Genomic DNA, 13752 nt, shown 5'->3' on the forward strand with positions numbered 1-13752 from the left:
AGAACAAAACGTGACATAGGGTTTTAATATTTTTGGTAACTGCCTAAATTCTTTGTATGCTTTGAGTTACTGCTTGAGATACAGAACAGCCTAATTTGTAGAAATATCAGAAAATAATTCTGTGACAGTTGAATTTTTCAGAGGTCAGAGTTGGGATATAGTAAAAAGCTGTGAACAAACAGTTAGATGCTCAGAAGCTATATTGTAGAGCAACATTTGCAAGCTGCAAAAGGATCACATGCATTTTTCACACAAGGACTGAAATGAGCCTAATAAGTTGTTTAAAACAGTGTTTTTGTCTGAAGGATTTTCAAAAATTGCCCTGATTCTCTTTATTTTATAAGGGATAGAATATCATAAGCTTTTGTTGTTCAGGTTCAAGGAAGCTATTTTATTCCTTAACTTCTTCCCCTCTCCCCAAGCCACAAAAAAATCTCAGGCATGTATATTCCAGAGAAGCAGAGCATCTTCAGATTGTCACATCTTTTGGCTTTGGTCTCTGCTTCATAGAACTCTTTTTCAAAGTATTGTTTAGTGTTTGTATTCCTTGCTGATTTCAGAAAAGCCGTAAAAGCTGGTTTTTTCCCTGGGCATTTGCGCCCTTGAAATTTTTTTAAATTGGTGTGTCATATGAAGTTTCCTGTGAAGGTAGTGTAGCGTAGTAGTGAAGGTGTTGGACTTGGACTAGGGAGACACAGACAAACCCCCAACTGATGTTCAAACTGTCTGAATGCTTTTAGACTAGTCACCCAGCCCAATTTACATTGTAGGAATACAGTTAATGGGAAATCCTCATATAACCTTTTAACTGTCTGAGATGGCTGGCTAGAGAGAGAGAGGAAAAAAAAGTAATCATTGTTATCATAATGTACAGCAATCTTATAAATACTGTATATACTACATATATAAATACTGACTTAAATTTGAACATGTCCCATACTTGATTTTCATCATTATCTAATTACTACCTTGTTGTTCTTTAAGAGGTAGATTCCAGTCAGTTAAGACGCCAACTATGTGGAGGTAGCCAAGCAGCTATTGAAAGAATGATTCACTTTGGCAGAGAATTACAAGCTATGAGCGAACAACTAAGAAGGGAGTGTGGCAAAAACTCACAAAACAAGAAAATGCTCAAAGTAAGTCACCTTTGTATAGAAATTGCTAATAATATGATAGGTTTAGATTCTACTCCATTTATACAACGTAGAGGAAAATTGTCATTTGCTTGCAGACATTTCATTAGCCATCTAGGTAATATCATCAATGTAAGTATGGAGTTTGCACCCTACTTATATATAGTAGCTTTTCCTGCCAGTTTTGATGGGGATGTGGTTTTCTTCTCATTAGTTCCTAGATTAGAATACCATATTTTGCCTGATTGCTTGACTGGTATTTATCCCTGTTTATCTGGGTGTTTGGCTACTAGAGAAGATGTGTTCTGATCGTTTTCTTTCCTCCTCAGCTTTTTTTATTGTCTCTTGAATCCTAGACTAAACTAAATCCAGAAATATTATGGATATTTGGAAGCTTGGCATTCAGACAAATCAGCCATCAGTAGACCCATAGAAATAAACCACATTTCCATGCTATTCAAAAGACCCAATAAAAACACCAGGAAGGAAACAAAAAGACCAGAACATATTCTCTCCAGCAGCCAAGATATCCAGATAAAGGATTAAATAAGGGAAACAGTCAAGCAGAAAACAATACTGTAAACAAGGAACTGCCAAGGAGAAAACCACACCCCTACTAAAACTGACAAAGCAAGCTGTAAACAGGGAGCAAACCCCACACTTACTCAAACTGATGATTCTACCTTCTTGGATAATGAAATGTCTTCAGTCAAACAACTAAGCTCAGAGAGTGCCAAAGACTCCCCAGTTCAACCCCGAGTTACATAAATTCTCTTCTCTTGGTACTGAAAATATAGATAGCATGAAATTGTGCTGACTTTTCCTTTTGCATAAGTGATTGGAAGATTGAATTGTATTGAGAGGAATGCAGTAGAATTTGTCTTATTAGAATCGGTTATAGGAAATTAAACGTTGGCCTTCTTTTTAGGCAGTTCTCCTCCTTTACTCTTAACCAGCACATTTTCAGTCTTAATATTGAGGTTTAATACTAGAAAATATTATTTTATCATCGTGCAGAAGTGACATCTGCTGAAGATATTAAAGGGAGGGGGCACAAATACTTCAAATGTATATTTTGGGAAATGTTATGATGAATCCAGTGAGAGATTTAAATTTGATCTTGAGTAAGGTAAAAACTAATACTGAAAATAACCTTAGTTTATTTCAATAGGAAGAACAACGTAAATGTCATAATGGCACAATTCATAGAATCATAGACTTAGAAGGTCTCATTTAAGTCATGAAGCCTATTCTCCTGCTTTATGCAGTAATCCTAAATGGAAGCATCCAGAATAAATGGCTATCCGGTCACTAATTTCTAAGATTTCTTTGTTTTTTCCCAACAGGATGCATTCAGTTTACTTGCATATTCTGATCCATGGAATAGTCCAGTTGGAAATCAGCTGGATCCCATTCAGAGAGAGCCTGTATGTTCAGTTCTCAACAGTGCAATACTTGGTAAGCCTGTTAAGTTTCCTTCTTTATACAAATTTATTAAGGCACGTTAAACACGGAGGAAACAGATTACTTGATTATTGAAGGAAATTCTTGTACCATAATTCACTAAACGGTAGCATTCCATTTGGTGTGCCATTTACTATCAAACTCATGTATGCAAAACAAGCAATTCCATCCAGAGGCTTGTTAACAGCCAGAGTAGGAAAGCCATTTCACTCCCCCCCCGCCCCCAATGCTTTTCTCTACTCTGCCCCACTCATTTCTTTTTCACTCCTCTGATCATAGGGAAATATGAAATTTTCAGCTACTGACTTAGAAACAAAACAAAGGATTGCTCCAATACACCTAAAATTATTAGCATCATTCCATAATGTCTTGACATTCAGGTACTGTGTCACCCAGGGTGAGCACCTTTGCATTACTAGTTGAGAGGATACAGATGGGCCTTCTCTTTCACCAACATCAGAACTTTCTATCAAGACTTTATTAATATTAAGTAAATATTGAAGGTATTAACATTTTATGATTTGACACGGTGTGCATAGTGAATTAAACTACTACTTAGTATGGAATTAACATTCCCTTCCAGTAATTTTGAAAATAAGTTACTTGAATTGGATAGAAATATTAGTGGAAATTATTTTTTGAGAAGTAAAACAAGTTAAAATAGTGCATTGTTGAATTTTTTCAGAGACACACAATCTACCAAAGCAACCTCCTCTTGCTCTCGCAATGGGACAGGCTTCACAGTGTCTAGGTCTGATGGCCCGATCAGGAATTGGATCCTGTGCATTTGCCACAGTGGAAGATTATCTACACTAGCTATGCATCTGAAGGTGTCCATGGTGTATAATGTGGCATATATTCAACATGAAAGTAGACCAACTCTGCCAATTGGGAGTTTGGATTTTTTTTTAATGATGTACTAAGGACAGGTCTGTTGCTTTACATTGCTTCCTAGTTTACAGCATGATGCAAATGATTTTCTAAACTACTGTTAGGAGATATTTTCCATCTTTAACCAGAGTTAAATATCATCAGTAACATCAGATTGAAAAACCTTTGAATTGTTACAAACAAACCAAAAAGCTCTGCCTTCCCCCTGGAGGGCAGGGCAAAATAGATAATGTTGTGGATGTGTTAGTATGTGGGTGATGTAAACTTCAAGCAGAATAATTTGCCAACTTTCACCCTCATTACATAGATCAATCAATGTAATTTGCAAACTGCATATGTACCTGACAGTTTGGCTGTATAGTATTGATGGGAAGAAATATTTTTAATGTGTACTGTAAAACTTGAAATACTCAGGAGCTGAGTGAATATGTTTGTTGCTACTTACAATCTCAACCTGTTTCCTAGTGGTTTTTGTTTTAACATGGTTGTTTCAGCTCTGTTTCCTGTTTAACTGCAAACAACTTTTGTTGTAGACTCACCTGTTTAACTGTTGTATTATAACAGTATTACATGTCAACACAGTGTGGTTATGGCCTATTTATATAAAAACCAAATATTTAGTCAATTTCAGTCTTAATTTAATCTTTGTACACCCTGCATTTTAAAAAGTGCTTAAATGAGTACTCTATTGCAATAAAATGTAGTGATACCATAATTAATCAGCCATTAAATACTTACATATGGTAGGATTGCTACCTTATTTTTCTGCTTGTGTTGTATTTTGGATTCAAGTAGATTAAATTTAAATATTTAAATTTAAATATTTAAATACTGTGGTTTCTCTTCATATGATATAAATCCTTCATCCTTAAAATATTATTGCTAGGTCAAGTGACGTATCATGTTACGATCTAAGGCTGATGCAACTAAATTAATTGCCCTGAATTAATTGTGGTTAACTTTTGCTAAGCATATACAGCTGATATAAAAACAGAAATAGTTGTGTAAGTGCATAGCACAATGTGGTTACCTATACCAAGTGTCAACAAATGCAGGCAATGGACACCCAACATATGATTCTCATAGGTCGGCCCCTATACTTATCCCATACTTTATGCAGCAGGAAGTCTACATAAGAGCTAACATTTGTTTCACATTTGACATTAAAAGGTAGCAAGATTGGATGTTACACAAAACTTGATCTTATCCTATAATAGGAAAGAACCCAAATACATACATTTGCTTCATTTTTTTTTGTCTGGAGGGAATGAAAAAAGCATTAATAGTTCCTTCAGATATTAAGCCAGGAAAGCTTATGCTTTCACCAGAATAGATCCTGCAATAATCTACCTGTGGTTCTTAATTGAGTGGCAAGGAAACATTCCTGAATTATTGTGGGGAAAAATGGTCCAACTTTATAAACAACTGTTGATGCTTTTGTTTGGTAAAGCCTTTTGATCTCACTGTACCATGCTCTTAACCATCTGCTTTTCTGGCCTGACAGGTTTGTTGGCATGGCTCATGGGCAACATTAACTCCTGCTGAAAATTATGGATTAAGGCCCCACTTGAGCAAGATTGTGTTACCTATATTATTCTCTGTTTTGTAAAGAAGGTATACTACTAGCAGTAATTTAACAGCATACTATCTCAGGTCTATTCATAGAATGAAAGTCTCGTATGTCTACAAGAAAATTAAAAAAATATATATCTAATGAAGAGTGCAACATCAGTAGCAGAGCGGAACATCCCAAGGCTGTGATAGGCAGAATTTGCAAGGTGAAGATTTGGCCAGGCATCATTATCAGTATTGAACAGACTATTTCATTACTCAGCCTACTCCTTAGTTATAGCTACAGATATAAAGCTACAATGCTTCAGCTTCTACAAAGTCAATCTACTGAGTCACCAAATTTGAAGGGATTATGTGATTGCCTTTGAATGCAATAACCACTAGAATTAAAATATACTGTATTAGCTTTCCAATCTTCAGACTTTGAAAAGTAGGAGAGGAAGAATATTAATGCTTTTGAACTTTGGAGAAAACTCTTGAGACTATTGTGGACAGCGAAAAAACAAACGAATCAACCCAGAGTTCTCACTTGAGGTGCCAATTGACCAGACTCCAGTGACCCTACCTTGGGCATAAGACAGCTCTCTGGGGAAGGCTCTATCTAATGTGGGGAAGGTGGAAGAAAAAGGATGGATCCAGACAGAGTGCCATGAATACATCACTGCCAAGAGATCTGAAACATCAGGTTAGGGACAGATAAAATTTATGTGGCTGCTAAGAATCAGCAATGACTTGATGTGTAATCAAGTGTCTCTCTTAATGCTAGCTTTTATTCCAATTCCCTTAGAGCAGGTTTGGGGGGCGTCACACACTGGCCACACCCACCCCTGGTTTAGCGAAGGGAAAAAAAGTTGCGCTACGTCACCTGACAACATGTCATTGCAAGTTTGACACCCCTTCTTACACCCCTGTGCTTAGAGAAATAGGGAGAGCAACAGAATTTGAGTAACAATTAATATAACCCAGTGATGTCAGGAAATAATACTGAGATTTTAGGGGAGCCACCCTAAATTACCTAGTTCTAACTAGGATTCTGACTGAGATGTAGATCTGGACTACAAGAATTATGGGGTTACTCCATCAAGAGACAAACGGCAAAGGAAAAAAAGGCTTGCCCAATTACTTAATAGTGGTCTGTTTAGGCATAGTGGATATCTGTTCCTGAATAGTTCAATTTTTACAGTTACTTCTTGATCAGTATAAAATTCATTCAGATGAAGGACATCAGCTTCCAAGTTTAACTTTTTTTACTGGAAAGGAGCCAAATGTGAAATAAATTTCCCGACAACCTGATTTCTTCTTTGGACCTGCTTTGCTACTGGTGTTGACTCCTAAAGAAATTCAGCAGTGGACTATAACTATACCATTGTCTGCTGTAAGTATTCTGTGCTGGCTTCTTGCATATGACCATTCTGACTAAGTCTCTTATCCTAGTAAGTGGGCTAGGGATAGGCAGTTAATGAATTAGGTATTCCTACTGATTCACATCTTGTGGTTCCCATAGGCAGCTAGACGCCAGGTTGGGGAACAAGCTTTTTGTTGGAATATTTACTAATTCCATGGGAAATATTTTCAGGCAAACTAGATTCAAAGTGTTATGTTTTAATATTTCCCACATTTGCAAACCTATATACAAATTATTTCAAGATATATCTTCGTTTTACAAATCGAATGTACTTCCAAAAAGCATGTTGTGGGTGCGGTAGTAAGTCAATTTACAGGTGTGGGAGAGTCAAATATTAAAAAGCATTTTAGTAAAAATAGTGTCAAAATATTTAATAAACTTAATTTCTCTTTCAATCAAAACTTAATTCAACTGAATTCAAAAGATCCAGGTAAAAACGTTTAGTTGGAACAAACCATAGCAAGACCTTAATTACTTTCCAGAAGGTTATACGTTTTAATTCTTTGTAAAGATTTAAAAGAAAACATAAATCATAAAAATGTTAACATATAAAACAATAGCAAGGACATTGTGTAATTAATATACAAGATATTTTGCAATGATATTGTACATAAGCAATAGCAAAATATTTCAGGGAATTAGTTTTGAAGATACCCAATGTTTTGTAAACCGAGTAGCTTTTTCTTTTTTTACTTTACCTAGGGAACAAGAAAACAGACAATTAGTTGAAAAAAGAAGTCAAGAATACTAAGTTGCTATAGGTTCCATAAAAGCTTGTATTTGCCACTGCTTGAGCAATCCCATTTAAGAAAATCCATTCACTTTCAACAATCTATATAAAAACAACTATAAGTCTATGGCATATACAGTATTTGTGAACAATTTGGCTAGATTTGCCATTACAGAGCCAGTTCATTTTATGTTAATCAAGCAGAAAGGGAAAAAAGTCTTCCTTCCATCTCTGGAATTTGAAATTGTTTTCTGTACATTTCTGTAATTTTTTCAATTTGGTGGCCCAAAGAGACAAAGTACCTTGCCCCTTTTATTTCTTTGGTATCAAAACTCATATTTACATGACAAATCAGACATGCACTAATATCAGAACTCTCTCTCCAATCTTATAGGAATAAATACAAAAATGTCTATTGTTTCTGGGAAGACTTTACAAGATTTGCAAATTAAAAAGGTTTCATTCAGGTCTTCTACCCTTCACAAACTTAAAAAAGCTTTATATATAAACTACAATTCTCAAATAAACATATCTCTTTCATTTTTCTGGCAAAAATACTGATACAGCTTGACATTTGCTTTTCTGCATTTTTTGCCCCTTTCAACTTTACATGGTAGCCTACAATCCTGGAATCTCCAGATGATTTTGCATCCGACTGTTTGACGCTGTTTGCTTTTTTAACATGAACTAAAATTGACTATATGTGCTGTCATTTTTGTTCAAGACCATAGGTACTTTGAATGTTAAATTATCTTGAGTATACTCAGTAGTAAACAGCTCTTATCTTAAACTACATGGACAGCTTTATCACCCAATTTCACACTCAAGCTTCATAACCTAAGGGCATAAATGCCTCTCATGTTACAGACATCTTTAGCTACATGTGCTTTTGTTACACTTGACCATATTTGTATTTTTCATATGTCGGAGCATATAGGAAATTACCATTTTGATGGAAGGTCCTTCAAAATGACTACAGCAATTGCTTTGAACCAGATGTTCACATTTAGTAGATGTTCCTCAATTAAAAGAAATGCAAAACCATGCAAAACCTAAGCTTAAAACACTGAAGTCAATAAAGCACAATCACCACAAAAGCACTTTTAAATCGTTGCTATAAGACAAAGGAATATCCTCTTACCCCAAGATCTATTCACAAACTGGATTGCAGCTTTTTTAACTGCATTTTTCTTGTTTTCAACCGAAAAATATTGATTTGCTGGAATAACAAGAGAGATTTAACTGAATTACAATTGTCATGCGATCAATGTATTTTCTAGGTTCATTATGCAAAACTCCTTTACCTGTAGTTCGATTGCAGCTTGGTCCATAAAGATGTTTCTTTATAAAGTCTTTTGCTTCCTGTTGCTGTCGATTGGTTAGCTCCTGGTCTTTTAACCGCACAGCCATGTAATTTGGGGGGCATCTAATGATAAAGAAACAGTTAACGTATTCACTGCCTTGGTTTTTTACTTCATTTTACAGAGCAAAACCACATTCCCTATATATTAACCACATTGACTAAATAAAGCAATAACATGCAAACAAGCTAACTCTTATTCTAAATGTATTTCCATTATTCGTGTATTTACATGCTTAACTCCCTCACTCTCATGACTTTGGGCAGGACTGTTCAACTCCCAAGGCTTTGAGAGGTTTACAATACAATTAATGTTAGATAAGGAGATAGGTAGATGTCACCTGTTTAGGTTCAGATTAAGCAGTTTAATTTGAAGAATTGCTAGCTGCAGCATGGACTATGACCGAATTCAAGCTTATCAAGAGTTTTACTGTTTCAAATATTTAGCTTACATAAAGTGGTGCCACTTAACAGAGCTTCATCTGCAACTGATACTTCACGTTTAAACTATTGCAAAAATCGGCTCGAAACAAAACAAATGTGCAATAGCAAACCTCATGTGTTTGTTATAACAATATTTTTGAATTGCTCCAGATCACTACAAAGTCTCACCATCCATAATATAAGCTTTTTCAGCATACACCGCATATCAATTCTACAGCTACTGTCTTTTGAAGCTAAAAAACAAAGTATTTCTAAAAGTTACTGTAAGAGTGACTTCCATTTTAACTGTGGCCTCTTCCTAAAGAAATTTAATTTGGGACCTTATGAAAGTACAGCACATCTCAGCGATCTGAACCTTCAGGAGACAAGTGTTTCTACAACTGCCTAAATGAGAATGTTGCTTTTATTTGAGAATAAATTACAAATCAGTTTTCGCAAAGACGTTATCTTTTCTTGAAATTACTGTAATAGTTTAGTTCATCATACCAAATAATAACAAAGTCAGGGCTTACTAAACCTGGGGCCCTCTTAAGTATGGATTTCTATCTCCAGAATTATCTTCCTGCTGGCCAAGGAATTCAGACCCTTGGTCTATACATCCAGAGGGTACCCAGAACTGGGACAGCTAAACTAAGCCATACCTGGTTGCCAAAATTTCTTCTTCACTGTCTTTTTCTGAATCGTCTTGATTTTCAACTTCATCTTCAACATTCTGATCTATAAATCAATACATGTGCTGAATATTAAAGGCCTTAAATTAATTTTAAATGGGATTTTAGAAACCCTTGCTTATAAATGTGTGAAATAAACTGATGACTCTTGTTATCAGAAAGAATTACAGTTCAGGATCCAGCCTAAATGGGAATTTTTAAAAAAATAAATACCAAGGTAGACAAGAATCGATCTGCATGCATAATCTCCAGAGGCTTTGATGCAAACCCTCCCTAAGTCTGAATTTTAATAGGAATCAATTGGGAAAATTTGATAACCTGCTTACGAAAAAAATCCCTTACCATTTTTATTAATATGTTGTTTAGAAAATATAATCCATTCTGCTCGGTATTTGCTGGCAGATATAGTTGTTATATTTGGTTAGCTAATTTTAGCATGATGCACAACTTTGCTTAGTCTCTCAGAAGTAACAAAAGAGTAATATTATTTTAGTTTTGTTAAGAACTTTGCCTTCTACAAGGATAAAGCCAGAGTCCTCCACTTGTACTTGTTCATGGATGGAGACAACTCTGCTAACCAAGACTTAAGGTTTACATGATCTAGAACTCCCACGGCAAACTTGTTAACTATCAACTTGGAATGTTTTTTATCTGCAAAGAGTGGGATTACAAAAATGCCATCTTTAAAAAAATACTTAGAAGTATTTACTGATCAATATTAAGGAACAGTAATATTTTTCTAAGTAGGGTAGTCTTATTGACTAAAACTTTTACATCATTCTTCTAGACCACTTAGAAACATCTGAATGACCATCACAGAGAATTTTATATATTCATCTATTTCACATATTTATTTTATAAATAATATAAATATTAAATATTAAATATTACTTTGAATTATTTTTTTCAAATGGCCCGGTTCACCTTCTCTATTTGATTCTATGTCTGCCATATTACATGTGGATCTCAAACCACATTTTTATTCTAGTCACAAAATGATAACACACAGTAGAGGTAATATAAAAAGTAGACTTTTATACATACCTTGTTCATCAGTTGTTGAATTGATGCTAATAATGAAAGAAGTTGAGGAAGAATTTAAATATTTCATAATCTATAAATTAAAAGTTAATCACATGCAACCCAACTATCAATACTAAAATAATTAAAATATAGGAATTTAATATGACAGACTGTAAATTCCTCACATTCTTTCTTGCAAAAAGTAATCACATCACCCCAGGACACTGCAACCATCATAAATATGAACTAGTTGCCTATGTCTGAATTTTGATCACTTGACCATCACAGTTGTATGAAAAATGGTCATAACTCACTTTTTTCAATGCCAATGTAACTCTGAACTAAATGAATTATTGTAAGTCAAGAACTACCTGTAATACAATTTGATAAACATACAGTACTGTCATTTAGGGAAAATCAAGCCTGAGAGAAATGATGGAATTAACTGTTTCTCAGGATTACAGATACACTGTATCTTAAAACTTGGAATAGTTACATGTCTCCCAGAACATATTTGCTTACCTGTTCTGTGTGGATGCCAACTCCTCCAAGACATTTTCAGGAAGCAGCTTTCTTTTCTGAGAAGATTAAATTTTTCCAATTAATACTACTTCTAGTCATTAACATAGTCTTCTAGTGATTTTTTTGGACTTGGATATAAACTGTAGATCTAGTTAATTTAAGGCAGCAAATTAAATATGAAAACATAACATTATAACAATAATGTAATACCTAAATCAAGCACATATTGACGTTTCCTACCACAATCCCCAAAACCCTGATCAATTGTGGTGCTAGCAGAAAATTTTTGCACAATAAATTGCTTGTTATTGTCCCAGAATTACCTACTTTTTTAGTTGGTAAAAACAGCACTAAGGAGTTTACTTTTGCAAACTGCCAAATGTTTTGAGAGGAGAAATGGTTTTCATGGTAGGGAATAAATCCCTAAGAACAGTTTATTTCTATATCATTTGCTACATTGAGCACATATTCCCATGTCATTTTCATTGCTTAAATTTGTCCAATTTGAATCTCTTTGGATATGCCAAACAAAACTCACATCATCCTCAATCAAGTCCAGCTCACTTGAAGGACACATTAAGGCCACTTTAAAATGGTAGTTGGAACACTTAGTGGTACAATAGCAACGTTTTGGTAGCTTTTCATCAGGACAATTCCTTGTTCATTAATTGCAACATGCTGTTACAAATTCTCAGGAAATCAGAAGGCGGTATATGTAGTCAAACTTACGGAGAAACATGATAAAAATTATAATGATGTTTATTCCCAGGTAGGGTGTAAACACACCTGAACCTTTTTATGTTTAACGAAGCATGACCAAGTACAATTAGCATATCAAACAAACTACCTCAAGAATTATAAACACAAGGTGCAAAATTACCTTCTGTTCCTTAAATAGTTCTTCTCTATGCCGTCTCTTTTCTTTCAATATGGCCTTTTCTCTAAGAAAGCAAAATAAAATATTTAGGAAAAATATGCATTTGCTCCACAAAGCTGAAATCCTTCACACAATACTGCCTATGTACAAGATAATGTAATTAAGGGAGAATTTTCTTTTTATGGGATGTATCACTTTGATTAAAATCTGTCTTCTTGCAAAATCAACACCCAGAACACTAACAGAGTTGGAAAAGGGACCTTGGAGGTCTTCTAGTCCAACCCCTTTCTCAAGCAGGGGACCCTATCCCATTTCAGACAAGAGGTTGTCCAATCTGTTCTTAGAAACAATATGCAACGGAGCACCTGCAACTTCTGGAGGCCATCCGTTCCTCCCATTCACTGTTCTGTCCTAGGTTGGATCTTCTCTTTGACAAGTTGCCATCCGTTACTTCCTATCCTGTCCCGAGATGCTTTCGAGATGCCTATCGATCCCCCCCTCCCCATTACAAACGATACGAGAGGCAACTTTACAAATTCCTTACATAAATACCGAGGCCAAAGAAAGACAACGAGGAATGGAGCGACGGAAGGGAAATTCCTACTGAAAGCCTGGCCAGGATCGGACAAGGGGCCACCCCTGAAAACTGCCACTGCAGTGACTTTAAAGGCTGCCTCCGTTGGCTTTTGGCTTCTCGGCTTTGCTATGCCGGAGCGGCGCACCCAGGAAAGGTGGGCGGTCAGGCCGCTCCGAGGCCTCTCTCACCCGTTGTTGCCCCGCCACCCCGGTCCTCGCCTCGGGTGGCGGAGGGATCCGTGTTACCTGCAGGCCCGCTCCACCGCCAGCCGGCGCTCCTCCGCAGCGGCCTCCCGCGCCCTCTCGAAAGTCACCTCCTCTGGAGCCTCGTCGCTTTCTTCCCCGTCGGAAAAGGCAGCGCTGGCCATAACTGCCGCTTCTCTCGGCTCCCCTGCCTCAGGGCTACCACTGCGCGCCTCCATTTTGCTAACCTAAACTTCCGGTTAACCTCGAACTCTATCGCCGGAAGGAATCCCCCAGAACCTAAAAAGACGAGGGTGGGGGTCAGCTTGCTTCCGTTTAGGTGCCGAGGAAGGCAGCTGGAAAAGAGAATTTTAAAATAACCCGGAAGGCGACCTTCGCCTTCGTATTAGACAGGCTTTTTAAAGATAAAATCGTCTCGTTAGTGGTTTGTGGAGACAACAGAAACAATGTACAGTGTAAAATACCTGTAAGTGGGCGTTAAAGGGCTTTGATAAGGAAAGTGTGCAGAGATTCATCCAGGTCATGGTTGTCCCAAAGGTGCTTTTTCAGGAGGCAACTGGACTTTCGTTTTTTTCTTTTCTTTGAAGACGTTTCGCTTCTCATCCAAAAAGCTTCTTCAGCTCTGACATGGAAGGATTTCTATTCCTTGCAGACAGCTGGTCATTTGCATCCTTTTAGAGGGTCACCTGAGTCGTACTCCTGGTTCCTGTAGTCTGCAATTTTTCCTCTAGAAATCCATTCCTACTCCCACATCATACAAAGGGTGTTCATCCCAAATTGTATAGCTAAAAGTCTGTAGAGATTCTTAGTCGTCCAGGTCATGGTTGTCCCAAAGGTGGACAACCACCTTCAGGAAGCAACTGAGATTTCTTGGATTTAT

At 36.4% G+C, this 13752-nt stretch overlaps 2 protein-coding genes across 2 annotated transcripts in view; one reads left to right on the forward strand and one right to left on the reverse strand.

Annotated features, from left to right (window-relative positions):
• The window catches only part of RANBP9 (RAN binding protein 9), a 35739-nt gene extending 31491 nt beyond the window's left edge, over window positions 1-4248 (forward strand). The window contains exons 12-14 of the mRNA XM_026699547.2: window positions 985-1136; window positions 2480-2591; window positions 3283-4248. Coding sequence (XP_026555332.2) covers window positions 985-1136; window positions 2480-2591; window positions 3283-3413 — 395 coding nt within the window. The 3' untranslated portion in view covers window positions 3414-4248. The remainder of the gene's footprint in view (window positions 1-984; window positions 1137-2479; window positions 2592-3282) is intronic.
• Window positions 4249-6822: 2574 nt separating this feature from the next.
• On the reverse strand, window positions 6823-13128 carry NOL7 (nucleolar protein 7). The gene is made up of 8 exons (XM_026699552.2): window positions 12915-13128; window positions 12096-12156; window positions 11216-11271; window positions 10715-10740; window positions 9641-9716; window positions 8500-8621; window positions 8337-8414; window positions 6823-7163 (listed from the first exon to the last, which is right to left on the reverse strand). The coding sequence occupies exons 1-8, from the start codon at window positions 13088-13090 to the stop codon at window positions 7096-7098; spliced, it is 663 nt and encodes a 220-aa protein (XP_026555337.1). The 5' UTR covers window positions 13091-13128; the 3' UTR covers window positions 6823-7095.
• Between the last annotated feature and the right edge of the window lie 624 nt (window positions 13129-13752).

This window comes from Pseudonaja textilis, chromosome 3 (assembly GCF_049901715.1).
Source record: "Pseudonaja textilis isolate UNSWEBS1 chromosome 3, rPseTex1.2, whole genome shotgun sequence".
Classification (NCBI taxonomy): domain Eukaryota; kingdom Metazoa; phylum Chordata; class Lepidosauria; order Squamata; family Elapidae; genus Pseudonaja; species Pseudonaja textilis.

Coding starts and splice junctions, on each gene's coding strand:
- NOL7 (XM_026699552.2), bottom strand. CDS start 13,090: ATGGAGGCGCGCAGTGGTAGCCCTGAGGCAGGGGAGCCGAGAGAAGCG. Junction 11,272..12,095: donor AACTATTTAAGGAACAGAAG/GTAATTTTGCAC, acceptor TAATCTTCTCAG/AAAAGAAAGCTGCTTCCTGA. Junction 9,717..10,714: donor TTCAACAACTGATGAACAAG/GTATGTATAAAA, acceptor ATTGATTTATAG/ATCAGAATGTTGAAGATGAA.